This window comes from Cryptotermes secundus, unplaced genomic scaffold (assembly GCF_002891405.2).
Source record: "Cryptotermes secundus unplaced genomic scaffold, Csec_1.0 scaffold26, whole genome shotgun sequence".
In the NCBI taxonomy this organism is placed as follows: Eukaryota; Metazoa; Arthropoda; class Insecta; order Blattodea; family Kalotermitidae; genus Cryptotermes; species Cryptotermes secundus.
Window position 1 is genome coordinate 1,832,347 of NW_019743656.1, and position 17,413 is coordinate 1,849,759.

Here is a 17,413-nt window from a genome sequence, read left to right on the forward strand (position 1 = left end):
GGATAATCTTACAACATTGTCAGTAGTTAATCTACATACTGGAAAGACATGGTTATGGCCTAGTTGAGGTACTATTCTGACATTTACCTGGAAAGACCAAAGAAAACAACAAAAGACCTCTGTCAGGATAGTAGACATCCTGGCCGAGACTTAACTGTACAACTCCCAAATACAAATCAAGACTACTGCCTGCACACCAACCCACTTGGCATCTGCAATTTGTAAGCGGTTACAATTAACCCTTTCACTGCTAGTATGTTAAGTAACTCTCAGTACCCTCTGTGCTGAATTATTTTTGAATAAATCTTTTATAAATAATTTAAGTGCAAAGTATGAAAATTTGTGATAAAATGTAACTAATCTTACCTCAGACAGGGAACAGGCATCAGAAGTTGCAAAAATGTTGAATTATTCAGTATTTTTCACAGGGGAAAGGTCCATTAAAATTAGGGCTGTCCAAGATGGCCAAAACAAGTACATAATTCACTATCCTAGTCTTATCACTATGTCACATGTTGACCAAAGTCTGCAGCTTTATTTGAAACTATTAGCACTGCACACTATACAAAGCCATTTTTACTATCCCTGTGAAATACCCACGTCACATGACCACGGAGCGTGTGCCTCACTGTGCAGATGCAACCTTGTAATTTCTTAAGCTAGAAGGCAGAAGAATGCACCCATTGAAATGAATGATACTCCATTATGTTCCCAATAGATGACTCTATGCATCCCCCAAGTTTGAATGAGATTAGTGCAAAGAAACCTGAGATTTGAAACTCTAAAGTTGCAATATGGGTTTTGTCGATCACAGCAAGGATGCCATGTTTTTCAGAGGTCGATATATGTCGACTGCAGCAGTGTAAGGGTTAATGGTATTAAAAATTGAATTACGTATTTTTCAGAGAAAATTAAAATCACTGAAACCAGAGAATAACAAAAATAAGCAAAAACTATCAGCTACACATCCAGTCTGGGAACACACTGATTGTGTGAGCCAGGAGATACCTGTATACAGAAACAGGGAGAACAGAAGGGAATTTACTTTTATATATATTATAAATGCATCTATATGTGTAGTGGGCACACAGTACAAAAATAAACTTGTAAATAATGAAGAGAAATATAATAAACGACAATTACGCAAAAAAGTTTAATAAACACTAACCGAATTTCCAAACTTTTCTCTAAGTTTGTACACATGATGGAACAAATAATACAGACAGGTCTAGCCTTCACACTTGCACTGCTTGGAACCTTTTCATTACTAAAGGCAATCAATCCTTCTCTACACCAAGCACATCCTGCAGTAGACAGAGATGATAAACAGTTCACATTCTTCTTTGAGGCAGCATGTGTCCTTTGCATTATAGACCTTCTCAGACTCAACATGGAATTTTATATCGGTATACCAACTTATGCTGTAACCCAGTGTCTGGATGTAGAACTTCTCTCCGAAACATAAGTAGTACTAAAAATTATATTTTCTGGTTTACTTCAAGATCATGCTAATTATATGAGCCCACACAAAGAAATGTATTACAATTATTGTAAATATGATATGCAATAAAATAACTTAAATGTACCATCAAATGGAGTTAGCCACATAGAAGCCATGGTTCTGTAATTCCTCCTGCAATGTATACATCTGACTTAACATATATCATCACTTAAATTTGCTTCTCAAGAATGACTCTGCTTCAAGGACACCATTTTAGTTAGTTTCCCAGTTTTCAAATGATACCTGAGCTAGAAGAAAATACAACTGCTACTAACTAATGCATTAGCATAGTTTCAATCTGTTTTTTATGTAGAGGTCACCAAATGTTCGCTCACTTCACTGAACGAACAAGAATTTGACTTCTCCGACATTTTTCCATGAAACTAGGTACATGTACCCACCCAGATTTAATTACTCCACAATGCTTACAACCACATAACATACAAGACATAAAATACTGTCCTTTATATTAATTATGTAATATACACAAGGTATCACCTGCTGATGTCATTGGGAAGGGAAAAGAAAGACAGACAGACAGAGACAGAGAGGGAGGGATATAAGAGATAAAGTAAACAAATAAATTTGATTTCTTTCACATTTGATGGCCTTCGTTTTTCACTTATGATGGACAAGCAGACAAATAAGTTTGCTGGGTCCCAGTTATACACATACAAAATCCAGTCATGTATACCTGCAAATGTCAAATAGTTTGTAACAGAAGTAAGAAAATTATCACACAAACATTATAAAACTAATGAAACTAGTTCAATTTATCCAACTTCTAAACTTATTACAACAGACAGGATCACTTGAGAATAATACTCATAAGTAAGGAAAATTGAATCTGTCCACCATTGATCCCCCCCCTCCCCAAAAATAAATCAAAGCATCAAGAGAAGATGTAAAAGGATGCCATTTTAAGCAAATGACAACAGACATTAACTCATTTGTTATGTCACAATTTAGCAAGATGATGACCTGCATAATGAGACCGGCAAAGGTGTGCAATCCAACATGTAGTATACAAAAATTCTTTGTGTTTGATTAAACTTAACCTACATGTGGCCAGTTTATGAATGACAATTCCACAAAATACAAAACATACCAGATAAAATGAGTGAATTTCAATGTCAACAGCACAGTAATGCATAAATATCAGATCACAACATAATCCACAGAAAGTTTATGGGATACATGGGAAAAGCCCATTTATGAAAAGTAGACTTTGTAATTTGATAATATGGCTAAGAATTAAAATGGATGATTAACGTTAGACAACTTTTTATGACATACACGCAAACGTTCTCTTATGAACACTACGCTTTCTATAGCTGAAAACTGACCAAAAATATTTAGAACAATTCTTGTACCAAATTATGGGGGGGAAGCCAACAGTTAGGCCCTGACACAAGGTTAACTGGACGGAGAGACAAGACCTCCACGTAAGATATTCTTTGCTTCCGTTTCACAAAGAACACCTAAAAACTGACACCTGAGTTGTATTCCTGCACTACACATACTGATTACAAAATTCTGTAGAACACGAGATCCTTGAAGAAAACAAGAGAGATAGAATTTTGCGGTTGGTCTTAAGCATTACCACGGTAACCATTTAAACAACACTACAGACACTCCATGTAGTGACTCAACATATTTTTACTATAACAAGACAAGAACAAGGTCCAAAAACCAAACTGTACACCAGAGTGTTTCAGTGGTCCAGTGACCGATATCTTATTATGCATTCCCTTCCCTCTGCCTGAAAGAGAAACAAGCAGCTTCTGAAACAATCTTAATATAAAACCTAAGACAATGGACAAAGTTGAGAGTAAAAAGAACTGACCATGATAGGCCTTCATTAAAAACACAAATTAAATCTGACAGTTAACAATTCATTAAAACACAATTTCAAGATTACTGAATTTCACATTTTTATTTATAGTTGATTACAATTCAGCGTAATAGCATGAAGAGGTATTAGATCTTTCAACGTACAAGCCTCAATAGAAGAGTACCATACTGCTATACCCAAAATATTCCTATCAAAATAATGGAAGGTAAACATATTATGTAATATCTATACTGCCATGCTTAAGACTAGTAACTTCCTAACTAATCACACATACACTTTGCAAGTGCCCAGTAATCTTCCAGTTGCCTAGAAATTTAAAAGCGTTAAAAGTTTATTCAGATTATATCAAAAATTAAATAAAAGCATTAAACTGAGTGATGCAACCATTTTCCTAGATGATACGAGACATGATTAGTCATGGCTTGGATAATGGACAGCAGTGAACTGGACCACTTCCAGCTAGGCTTCCCTAGGATTTCTAGGTTTCTGAGCTCATTATCTAGCATTCCGGACAGAACTCAACCAAACCAAACTGGATCTGTTTCTGCCCCTTGGTGAGAAATGGGGGGGGGAGCTGCTTATTCTGTTGGGTCCATTAGAAAAAGAGTTATCTCGATCAGTGGATAAAAAAATTAAATAAAATCAATCACTAGACCCAGCTCCAATCAGCTCCTTCTAACAGACCCAAATGAGCAAGCATTTCTGCTCCTTCCCATCTGAAGACAAACAGTGTTTTGTTTGGAATACTACATGATGGATAAAGTCCAGAAATCCAGCAAACCTAAGAGTAATAATACACCACTGCCAGGCCCTTTTAAGAAAGGTTTGCTTGTCACCTTGTGTACATGAGTAATCATTATCAGATCAAAATGAAATATACACAGCAGGAGGACACAGAAATTATTATGGTCCCCAAGTGGTTACATCACCACCTCCTCCTAGGGGTGCTGCATAAAATCTTCCATGGTTAGAACATTTAGAACTGAGCGTCTCTTCAGATTACAGAGAAGCAGGAGAACAAAAATATTGTCATACAAAATGGGAAAAAATAAAATTCAAAATGAGCTAAAAAACCATTTCAGATGGTGCTGTCCTGATTGTGTGTTGTTTGAAGGCAAACATAAGAAAGAAAAACATATTACAAATGTTATTTCCCCTGTAGTAACAAATTATCTTTCAATTCTTAAAAACTGACAGCTTCCTAATGACAGAGAGTTGTCAATCCTATATTATATGTGAAAGAGAAACCCAATTCTATGTTCATTTGGTACACATTTAAAATATGCACTTAATGCATATTCTTGTTCACTCTTTATGTTGTACATATTGTACACATCCTTGAGACCATAAGTGCTGTAGCATCAATGTTTAAAATTCCCTCCAGTTAATCCAAAATATGTTGAATTGTAGAGAACTATTCATACACCACTCACTTCAGTAGTCCCTTAATTTAATTAATTCACAATCTTTTTCTTACAGCTATAACCATTGCTCACAAACTTTCTAACAAAAATCTTCTGAAAATAATTTAACAAGTGAAAAATGTGAGAGGAATAAAGACAACTGCTTCAAGTATCTGATGCCATATAGTTCCATCAACAGGTACAGTTCAGAGGAATGCCTCTACACTGAAGACGCAGACAGCAGGTTCCTCTGAAATACTGATACCTACCTACATCACATACTTGAAGGCAATAATCTTAATTTTCACTGCCATGGAAACTTCATTTTAAGGGAATCTAACATTGCAAAGACAGTAAATTGTTGTACTTAAAAGTTGCAAGATTTCAGTCTCTTGCAAACACACAACAAAAGTATTGCATAGTAGCTCTATCTGTAAATGAGGCACTAATACATGGAGTAATCTGGTCAGAATTCAAAACAATGATGTATGTCGCATATTCAGAAGGTTTGTACGTCACATGTAAAATACTATGGGCAACATTCAGAAGCGTGCACGGATGTAAACTGCCGAAGCATCATGTTCTCCATAGCCGAGTCTCTTCGCATGCTTGAACAATTCATTGGTTGATGCTGTCAGAGGCAATGGCTGCTCCAACTGGTCTCCCATGTACAGAGATAATTTCAGGTCCTTTTGCATATGCTGCAGGGGCAGATGCGTTGGAAATCCACCTTCAATGATGGCTGAAAGTTAAAAAGAAACACTTCTTCCACCACTTGACAAATCAATTTCAAATCATGCAGAAACAGGGCCCACTGAAAGTGTCTTTAACAGAGTTCAAGCATATCACCATCATCATGCCCAATCACACTTCCCCAGAACTAAATATCACATTATCCATTGAGCAGATTCGATGCTATAACAAAATTCAGCGTTCTGCCGCAGAACGTAGAGTTGTAACACTTCTACTTCAACCTCTCTGCTCTTAAAATTCATACATATCTTGTGGGCTAAAGAAATGTATTCACGGTGGTTTCTTCCTTAGTGACGCGATGTTTCAGACATTTATCAAGGATGAAGCAAAACACTAGTGGTTTCTTCAGACACCTAATCTGAACTTCACTTACTGCCATTCTAATATTTATATATCAATCATAATATCAAAGCACAGACAAAATTATATAATTATGTTAGCTGACAGGTCACTAGCAAATCACAATATTCGATTTCATGACTAATTTTTTATGACTATATGTCCTTGTCAAGTGTGTCCAACTAGTTCAGTCATTTATGGCAGCAGTGTTCGTAACATCTTCAGTATATTAAACAAACCACACAGAGGTGATGATCGCCTCTGTGGTCTGGTTGTCAGAGTTCCTGGCTACAGATCCAGAGGTCCCCGGTTTGATTCCCGGCAGTATCAGATTTTCTGGGGAACAGGGTCTGGAACAGGGTCCACTCAGCCTCATGAGGATACCTGAGTAGCTAATTGAATGCAAAAGTAGTGGCTCCAGACTAGAAAACTGAAATTAACGGCCATGGGGATTCATTGCGCTGACCATGCCACACCCTTTATCCACTAAAGTTGGCATTAACTTTGCTGACAAGCATCGGTCACTTGGTCGGTATAGTTCGCTTACGGACTAAAGCCACAGAGTTTGTTTTGTTTGTATACAGAGGTAATTAGAGTATTTCACAAAGAAACTGTTACACTGCAAACCAGCAAAGTACAATATGCAGCTAGATACATTGTTCATAAGCTTCTTGTCATCCCAACGGCCACTTTAATATGTGTAAAAAGTAACTGCAACCTTTAAATATAACATATAAACACGAGACAGGGAAGGCTATCTGTTATGAACACTGAACTTCAGGTTACCATAACACGTGCAACAGGATGGAGAGACAGAGGATGACTGCTCTACTCAACCAATGATGATACATATTCCACACAGCAAATCAGCACTTGCTATTATGCAATTCATTTCTTGACAGAGTATAATCATCCAGAACATTTTAAGAACTATGAAACGTAACAAGTTGACAGCAGAAGTGCAACACACTGGATAGTGAAATACGTACTACATCATAAAAACGGGCGGTGATGAACCGTAACTGGCAGTGCTCCCTTGAAGCTATTACTTGTACTACACATTTTGGCACGTTATCAAAAATGATGTGCAACCAAGAAATACGAGATGTAACAACCAACTTGTGCGGTAACCACAACCACAGCTATACACACACAAACCATTCATTCATTTGAATGCATTTCAATAGATTGAATTAAATGTATTTCTAGCATTATGTATGTCAAAATTCATCATGCAGCAGATTTTCAATAACATGCAAATATGTTACGGTATGAAATTGAGATTCTGTGCTTCCTTGCTGCAGCAAGGTATTTACCAGAACCAAAAGAGTGACCACATTAACTTACCTTTTCCCTTTTCAAGGATGGTGGGGCATGCTAATGATGTAAGTTCCAACACTTCAAGGACATCCTTCTGCTGAAGACCAGCCCTATCTGCCAATGCCATACCTTCAGCAAGTCCAGCAAGAGTCACTCCTGCCATCAGCTGCAGCACGAGATTCATTTTGGATGCATTTCCAACTTCTCCTGTAACAATTGCAAACAGGCACAAAGCTATATAACACTGCAGTCTCACACAGGATTAACAACATCCATATTGAACATCAAGTGTGGTGGGCCCCACTTGGCCATAACTGTATTTACTGTACTTAATGTTCTAATTAATGGTTAACTTCTGAAGTTATAAATCTTTTAAATATTAGGTAGAACCCTTTGGACAGGGAATTAGCCCATCAAGAGGTCTCTACCTACAGAGGACAACATGAATGCAGATAAAACTTGGACAGAAATCCATGCCCTAAGTAATACTGAAATTCACAATCCCACATTTTATGTAGCCAGAGACTTCATTGCTTGCAACTGGCTTCTGAACTTAAATTATCAGTAATTGAAGCATCAACGCTTCAGATGTGTTTAGGATTGATGTCATGAGGACATGAGATCTAAAGTAAAACCTATAGCTATGTGCGGGGCCACAGAAATGTCACTATACTATTGATACTAACCAAGGTAAAAAGAGTTCTTGCCCATTGCTTTGAAACAAGACTGGCAATCGTCAAAGAGTGACCGATCGCCTGCTGCGAGGATCACCAGGGTTCCTTCTTCTGCTTGCGTTTTACTGCCCTGCACTTGTGCTTCAAGGTAGCGTCCACCTTTTGCATTGATGGCCTGCGATCATACAATAAATATATACATTACTCTTGTCTCCCATGCATGCTGCATGTTTCACACATCTCATCTCCCTTTAATTTCATTACCCTAATATTATTCAGTGGAGAGTACACAAATTATGAATCTCCTAATAAGGAGCAACTTTTTCCAGCTACCAGTTACTTCATCTCTCTTAGACTATGACACGTACCCACATTCATATCAGATGTAAAACAGTTACAAACCTCAGCAATGTCTTGAGAAGTTTCTGCATCAATTCCAGTCATTTCAACATAGCCTTTTGCAGGTGATATCTCGAGCAGAACGCCACAGTTGCCAAAAACCATCTACAACATAACATCCACACTCTGCAACTTATATGGTTGGTTGGCAATATAGAAACTACACTCTTCTATTCACAAACATATCAATCTTCTGGGATATAACACTGTGCAGTCCACTGAAAATCAAATGATGTTTATTGGGAAAATTCTGCTTCCATCTCCAGGCTCCAAGAATAAACCGAGAAAGAAGCCGGCATGAAGCAGGCAGAGAGAACAGCCCGACTTAACATATCACATTGCACCATATCCCAGAAGATACAACTCTTCACAACACTCTCAGAACCGAAAATTTGTTATACTCTATTTAAGATTCCCATTGCATTAATATACTCTCCATGCATACACTATACTTCCGTCCACAATGAAACCAATTTATTATCTCCCTCTCCTCCTGACTTCATGTTTCGGCTGCATACGGACATCATCGGGTGTCAATATTTGCTAAAACTGTTTCTCTGTGTAGTGTATGCAACTTCACCTATCACATGTGAATCTGATATCTCACACTTTTATCCTTGAGTTTGAATATGTTTTGCAGTGGCATGAGTGTTGTGTATATGTAGCTCCCAATTGTGTTGGTGCAGTGATCACGTATGTCCATTTGACATCTTCAGAACGATATTATTTACTAAGAAACATACTAATCTACATGAAAATTTTTCTACCATTCTTCAGTACACTTAATGAACTTCAATTTCTCTAAATATGAGAAAACGTCACTAAATAAATGGAAGCATAAGAAAGAAAACATGCGTTCATATTATGGATTTCTGCATCAAGACACCTTGCAGTCTGGTAGGTGTAACCCAGTGTTTTGGAAGAATATAATGTCTGCATATTCAGAGGAGAAAATGGAGGCATTATGATCTGAAATGCTGCTAACCACACACTGTGCTACATAGCAGCAGAAACTCAGGAGACCACAATCTAACTTTTCACCACTGTGAATCTCAACGAGATTATGTCAATGAGGAATAGATCATATTCCCGCATGTTGGCAGCAGAAACATGTCTCGCAATCTGTGTACTGAAGAAAAGATCTAAATTCTTATGGAAGGAGTTGCATTACATCTTTGGCAGCTTGAGGGTCTGCAACACACGAGAAAGTAATGTCGGCAGCAAGGATAACATCCGAGGGTGTTTGCCCTTGCTCAGCTCCTGCCTTCACAAAGTCTCGACACTGCAACAGAGAAAACACAACTAATAAATCCAAAAGATCCTAACATGACACTTATCACAACATATGATAACATTTTGGAACTAGAATAATCATAACCTATAAAAGTAAAAAAAAAAGTAAGGCTATCCCTGTACCAGGCTGTGGAGGCCCATAGGGTTGTGAGACGTTGAGGGTCCCACATTATCTAGACAATCGGCTCAAAGATGGCGGTAAGATTGTCAGCCTTACACGCCAGCTGCACTTTACTCCCCAGAAAAATTATTTAATTAATTCCTGGTGCTTATTTCTGTTAGAGGCTGAGTCAACCCCAGGTCCACAGTGCAGCTGGAAGCGTTGGATCAATCGAAAAAATCCAATGACCTCACTGGGGCTTGAACCCGCGACCTTCCGGCTTGTAGCATAGCCCCTCAACCAACTACGCTACCGTCAGCCCCAATTATAACCTATATTAATGCATAACAATTTTATTAATATCCTGAGGTACAATAAATCCAGTACATGCCCTCCCACTCTATTCCTTCAAGATCCATCTTAATATTATTTTCCACCTATGGATGGCCTTTTTCCAACAGGTCCTCTGACCACACTTCTGTATGCATTATTTCTCATCTCTGTCATGCATCCTCTTCTACATTGCATCACCCATGTAATTATGAAGCCTATCATTATTCAAATTTTCTCTATCTCCTTGTTAAATTCTTTCTCTCCCTTTGGTTCAAATATTCTTCTCAGTACACTGTTCTCAAACATCCTCAATTTCTGTTCATCTCTTCATGCAAGGGGCCAAGTTTCACACCCATAGACACCAATACACAAATTATATAGGTTTTAGTTGATGGGACTTATTTTTCTGATTTACCTATATTAATCAAGGAGGATGAGATGAGCAGGGCATGTAGCACGAATGGGGAGAGTTCATATAGGATATTGGTGGGAAAGCCAGAACGGAAAGAAAACTCTTCAAAGACCAAGCTGTAGGTCGGTGGACAATATATTAAAATAGATCTTAGAGAGACAAAATGGGGTGGTATGAACTGGATTGATCTGGCTCAGGATAGGGGCCAGTGGAGGGCTCCTATGAACACAGTACTGACACTTCAGGTTCCATAAAATGTTGGGAAATTCTTGAGTAGCTGCACAACTCGCGGCTTCTCAAAAACGACTCATCTCCAATGGAAATAAACTACACGCGAGTATACTTCGGCGGTAATTTATGTCATATTATAATGAAGTGATCGATACTGTTCGTCTCTTTTTCTGTAATATTTGGGAAAGATAAAATGAATTGGTGAACAGCAAGCATTCATCGAATTTAATCTGCCCTTAACATCTTCATTCCTGCAATTTTGATTTGTTACACTTCCAAGGTTTAAAAATTCTTCTTAAACAACCCAAATTAATTTTACATAACTTAAAGTTTCATACAACTGAGATATCCGGAAAAATATAAAAATGGCGGTATCATTAGCACTGGCAATCGACGAATCGCCACAATATGGTGTTACCTACTGGCAATCCCGGCCAGCAGTCATTTCAAATATCAATTAAAAATGCCGATTCTAATATGACATATTTCCATTATATTATGTTAAAACATTTCATTACATTTTATTTTAAGAGAGAGTGGAAGGAACAAACTGAACGTCCATACTGTAACCGGAACAACTCAATACTTTCGTTCCAACAGTTCCTACTAGATGGCTCACGAGTACCGATTGGGGCACAACAGCGACGCGTAAGCGAGTTCCAACTGCCACATCACCGTAATATGCTAATATCAGGAAGACATTCCGTTTGAATAGTGTTACAACTATGAACATACACGCATATCCATAGTCCAGAACTAAATTTCTCCAACATGTACGTATCTAATTGAATATTTGCGGTTGCTGGAGAATAACACAAACACGATAAGCAAAATGGCCATGAAAGTAATACTGCTGGCGACAGAGAAGCATGGCATATCGTCGGAATAGGAGGCTAGACAAATACCTCTATACGGTTTATCGTAACTACTGCGCCTATGCTAATCATGGCCTTGAAGACTCAGTAAAAGCGACGCAATATTAAGCTTAATTCATTAACATTGATACTAACTGCAACTCGCAATATCTTATTCGTTTATCAAGTACCCTGAGACAGCCACCCACGTAACTCCACTTTTTTAAACCCTATATTACACTTTTCTCAAAATATGTGACCTAAACTCTAGCTTTGTCTCAAGGACGCATGATAAACCTGTCAGTACGACAGCCCGCCACGTTGGGTGGAAAGTACATGCGTACAATATAACCACACGGCCCACATTAACTCCACATTTAAACTGCTTTAACCATCAGAAATATTACACTGTAGCGTCATATTGCAGTCAGCATCAGTTACAGCTTTATCTGCTACACTTCCTTGCACTTGTCAGTGTTTACACATTGAGAGTGCTTTCGTTGTACGTGTATGTCGTGTATTTATTTGCTGATGGCCGCAACAGACCAAAACATGTAGTGCATGCAAACGCATGGTGTGTTTATATACCAGAATTGTATCCACTAAGTAACAATAAGCATTGCTTTAACGTGAACTACAACAAGCTCTTTTGAAACATGGCATCCGACGCCGGATATATGTCCAAGTTTAGAACTACAGCATTTTCATGCTAGAACTATTAAACTTTCGAAGATAATTGCCTACCGAGCTGCGATGTCGTGTAACCTCAGAGAACATTAACGTTCTGCAATAAAACATGCATAAATCATTCCACTATTTATGAAAAAAAAAACGCATAAAACCAACGGATGATCGGTGTCCTACACCATTCTTTATCTTATCCGTCCACTGTTACGTTGTTTTAGCTCCAAGTTTCGTTACTAGGTAACGAGCACGAACCCATACTAAGCACTGAATTTCTTACTGTTATTATTACTACGTAATTGTAATTATTGTCATCATTACTCATTCGTGGTGCAGGGGTAGCGTATTTTCGAGTCCCGGTAGGGTCAAGAATTTTCTTTTCCAAATCGTCCTGGGGTTAAGGGGCCGGGGCCTGAAGCTGACCACTCACCTCTAGCTAGTGCTGAGGTCAAGAAAATGTGGATTTATACTTCCACTCAATGGCGCAGTGCTTAAGTCGTTAAGCACAGGGACAACTTTACCTCTTTAATCAGATGTTATAAATTGTCTTGTTTTTTGTACTTTGTGTCTGTTTCTTTGTTTCACTCGTGCTCGCTTTGTAACTAGTCCTTGGACTGTTGAACTGACATGCAAATAAACTGAACTGAATATTATACACGTAGATGCCCCAGCACGAACCGATAATTAATGGCATATTACTATTACTGACAGCCCATTCGAAGCCAAAAGCCCATCTAAATAATCTTCGAAAAATCTGTTTATTTCCCACAGAAAACATGTCGACTCCATTACAAGGGCCATTCGGTTAATCTTGCGACAAAGAACGTACGTACACCTGTGTGCGAACCGTGAAGTCTCTTGGGCGCTACAGCAAGCGCTGCTTTATGGGTCAAGACCCAATGGGCACTGGAAAGGAAAGTTCTGGGGATACTTAACAGCCGTCGCACTAAATGGATATGGGCGGTATCGCGTTCCTTAGCTCAACTACGCTTACCAGCTGTAAACGCACAGAGAGCCTTAAATGATCGCGCGGTTATGGAATAAATGAACCGGGAGTCATGGCCGTCCCCCTTACACGGTACGTGAGACACTTCATACACTGGCAAAGGTCCAAATGATCTACATACTTTTTTCCTGTGCATGGAATGGATAAAGACTATTTAAAATGGTGCAGTTTCCGTAAAATATTGTGATGTATAGACCCGTCTCTAGACAGTGGCCGCGAAACAAACAACGAAAGAACATTCGCTGCTAGATATCAGATTTTAATAAGCAAGAACAGAAGGCCTCCGTTAGGGAACGGCTCGGTAGACATGTTCCCACGGTAACGGATACTCATGCAAGAAATAGACGTACTGTTGACAAAGGTCAGTATACGGGAATGAACAGTGTGTTGCCTACGTGGGCTGCGCCGAGGAGTTATAAGGAAGAAAACTGGGGCAACTAAGTCAGTTCTTCGTAGAAGCCTGTGAAGAAAAGAGTCAGTTGGAAGGGAGCCGCCATTTAGAGTGAGCCTGAGCGCGAAAGCTGAAAAATCTCTACTGTTAGAAGCCGCTACCAGTAGCGTCTGGTGACGACACAGGAGGCTGGAAAAGACATAGCGTGTGCTGTGATTTGCTAATTCCTTGTAGTTCCGAGTTGCGTGTATAAGTAGTCAATAAATCCAATATTCAATAAAAAAACATGTCGACAATGCCACTCAAAATAGTGACAAGTTCCTGTGCATGGCTTGAGTAAGTCGCTTCCGTCGGGAAAGATACGTTATATAAGTTTCACTGAAACCAGAAGTGGCAACGGCTGAGAAATGCCGCGCAGTAGTGACGTCATCCGACGGCGGGAGACGCCGATACAGCCCGAGTAACTGCAACAGCCGATTTGGACTGGGTATGAAGCGAGCTATTTCCAGCGCACTTTCCTGGTACGGTATAGACACTCCACTTCAACATGTGCCCACAGAGCCGCCGAAAGCAGCGTGTCGGGAGATCCCGGGTTCAAATACTGGTCCGGAAATCGTCTATCCTGATCAGGAGCTTCTGAGGAATTGTTGAGTAACCGGGAGACTGTTGGCTTCTCAAGATGGACTCAGCTCCATGGTGTTAGTTAAATGAGTTCTGTATGCTTCTCAGAATAAAAAGCAATTATTTTTCCGTACAAACACCACTAACCAACTGGTTGCTATAACGGGCAAGCAGTGCTTTCTGTGAGGTACGAAATCAGTTCTTAAATATAAGATCAACTTCTGACCCAGTGCCTGAGGGTGTAACCGGGCCACCCTGTTCCCGGGGGATATAAATACGGAGACCTGGCCCTCCAGGTTGGGGAGCCTCCAATCTGAGACAGTAAAATATGGTCATGGGTCCCGCGGAACTCGGACCTGAGAATCACTGCGCTGGAGAGGCCAAGCAGCAACTGTAAACGACAGACCCATCCTCTCGCCAGAGAGGATTTTACGTAAGACCTATAACCGCACGTGTTCAGTTGCAAAATAAAATTACCGGTCTTGATTCTCAAGGGGCTTGTCACCAAGACGTACTGAATGACGGTAAACAGCCAGTCGTAAAGTAACTTGACTCTTACTTCATTAAGACTTAAAAGGCCGCGCCATAGCTAAAGCGGTTAATCGCTGGCTTCCCACCGCGGGGGCCCGGATTCGATCCCGGGTCTGGTCAAGTGGGATTTGTGGTGGACAAAGTGGCGCTGGGGCAGGTTTTCTCCGAGTACTTCGGTTTCCCCTGGCAATCTTCATTCCACCAATTGCTCCACAATCACCCTCATCTATCATGTGGGGCTGGTACAATATGCCTGAAGTGGCCGCAGTACAAGGGACTTAGTCCCACACCACTAGCAATAAAAATAAGACTTAAAAGGTTCCTGCAGTTAACGAAATTTAGGTCTACTGCTATCGACATACAAGACATTCGAAATTTCCTGAAGAACTATGCATTATTCATGCACAGCACGTAACCTGTAAGAACCGGTTCTATTTCCACAAGACAAACTCGCACATAATATTTACGACTGTTCACAAAACCGGCACCAAACCTACTTTAAAACTGTTTATTTTGACGTCATCGGCTTAGTCGTGTACGTACTTGTGAGCCAAATGAAGGTCATACGACTAAACGCTTGCATATCACCATAACGTTACAAAAGACACCAGCTGCAGAACAAGAATACACACTTCGACATGCACCACATGGACATGAAGCATTACCTAACCGCGGGCACACATCAGCTCAAAATACACTCACAGGGGTGGTCAAATTGAGGCTACGAAACACATCAATGCATGCTCTGGTCGTCCATTCATAATAAGGCATCGAACTGGCTGGTATTCGGGAGGTCTTTCGTTCGAATACCAGCATGATCAGAGGCTATTCTGAATGAAGTTTATCATGGCTTTCCTCAGTCCCTCTAGACAGATGCCGGGGCACTACCGCTTCATTACAAAGCATTTACAATTTCTTATTCACAAATAAATCTAAAAATTATACGATATACAGAGTAACTGAAAGGAGCGCACAAACTCTGGGCAAGAGTTACACATGCCAAACTAACTAATTAACTTCACGGAGATGAGCCCTTCTTCAGAAGCAGCCAGTCTATCCACTTACTCAATACTCTCCCAATCTCTTATGGAACCCGAAAGTTCATCACCGTGCTCACAAGAGCCCTCCACTGGACTCTATCCTACGCAACATCAATCCAGTCCATACCACACCATACTATCTCTCTAAAATCTATTTCAATATTATCCACCCACCTACGCCTTGGCGCACCTAATGATCTCTTTTCTTCTGGCGTTAGCACCAACATCCTACATGCATTCCTTTTCTTCCCATTCGTGCTACATGATGAGCCCATCTCATCCTCCTTGCTCTGTCATTCTAATTATATACTTGGCGAAGAGTGCAAGTTATGATCCACATATGAAAACAATAAAAGATGTCCAAACCAACACGTGTCCGGAAACATTTAGTTCGATAGTCGCAAATGAAAGAATACATGATGGTGCTCCGCCACATTTTAGCGGTGTTGTGCGCAATAGCTCAGGCGGTTAGTCGCCGGCTTCCCAACGCGGCGGCCCGGGTGGACAAAGTGGCACTGGGGCGGGTTTCCTCTGCCAATCTTCATTACGCCAACTGCTCCACAGTCACTATCATCTGTCATCTGGAGCTGGTACAATAGACCAGTAGCGGCCGCAGTACCAAGTGGACTCAGTCTCACGCCGCTAAGAATTATAATAAAATAATAACACCTGTCATGACCGACGGACAGCTTAGAGGGGGGACTGACTGCATGGCTTCCACAATGGCCGTATGGACGATGTCCTCTTGCCGGGAATCGAACTCCGTTTCCTAAGCCGTCCAGCCCGCAGCCTACTGCTTACGCAAGTGTGATGAACACAACAGAGTCTGCCAGCTGCCGCCTTGCGTGCATGTATGGCAACTTCCGGTAGTCTCGCAATGAGGCTTTGTTTAGTACTTGCTCTACTTGTACAGACAGTGCTTGCTTCATGCAGATCCGCATAAGGGAATTTCGCTCATATGAACTTTACATAATTTTCATAATGAGGTGCATACTGATAGCTTGCCTCGGTGCCCACGGTAGTGTAGTTGGTTGAGGCACTATGCTACAAGCCGGAATGTTGTGGGTTCGATTTCCGCTGAGGTCATTGATTTTTTCAATTGACCAAATCCTACCAGCGGCACTATGGCCCTGGGGACGACTCAGCCTCTAGCAGAAATGAGTACCAGGAATCTTCCTGGAAGTAAAGGGCGGCTGGAGAGTAAGGATGACAACCTCACCGCCATCTGTGAACCGATTCTCTACAAAATGTGGGAGCCTCAACGTCTCACAACCTTATAGGCCTCCAAGGCCTTGTCAGCCTCACAGGCCGGCCTGCCGCCCCTTACCCCCAGGAAGATTCCTGGTACTCATTTCTGTTAAAGTCGACCCCACGGCCATAGTACCGCTGTAAGGTCAATTGAAAAATCCAGTAACCTCATCGGGAATGGAACCCGCGACCTTCCGGCTTGTAGCATAGTGTATCAACGAACTACGCTACCGCGTGCCTCCACCTTAATACGTAACAGGCGGAATTAAAATATGATTACCTCACGATATCTTCGAGATGGCTGTGATAGTGATCATCATCTGGTGATTGCAAAAGTCTGATATGAAAAGATACGATGCCAATAAGTTGTGACCATTATCAGGCTGAAATGTCAAATATATATTACACGTAGATACGAACAGTGC

The 17,413-nt window shown here is 40.4% G+C and overlaps 1 protein-coding gene across 3 annotated transcripts in view; it reads right to left on the reverse strand.

Moving 5' to 3' along the window:
* Positions 1–1,129: 1,129 nt before the first annotated feature.
* The window catches only part of LOC111874173 (putative oxidoreductase GLYR1 homolog), a 93,195-nt gene continuing 76,911 nt past the window's right edge, over positions 1,130–17,413 (reverse strand). For all 3 annotated transcript variants that reach the window (XM_023869445.2, XM_023869444.2, XM_023869446.2), the window contains 5 exons: positions 9,416–9,526; positions 8,248–8,349; positions 7,858–8,020; positions 7,199–7,378; positions 1,130–5,501 (listed from right to left, as the gene is read on the reverse strand). In XM_023869445.2, the coding sequence (XP_023725213.1) occupies positions 5,302–5,501; positions 7,199–7,378; positions 7,858–8,020; positions 8,248–8,349; positions 9,416–9,526 (756 nt within the window). In that variant the 3' untranslated portion in view covers positions 1,130–5,301. The remainder of the gene's footprint in view (positions 5,502–7,198; positions 7,379–7,857; positions 8,021–8,247; positions 8,350–9,415; positions 9,527–17,413) is intronic.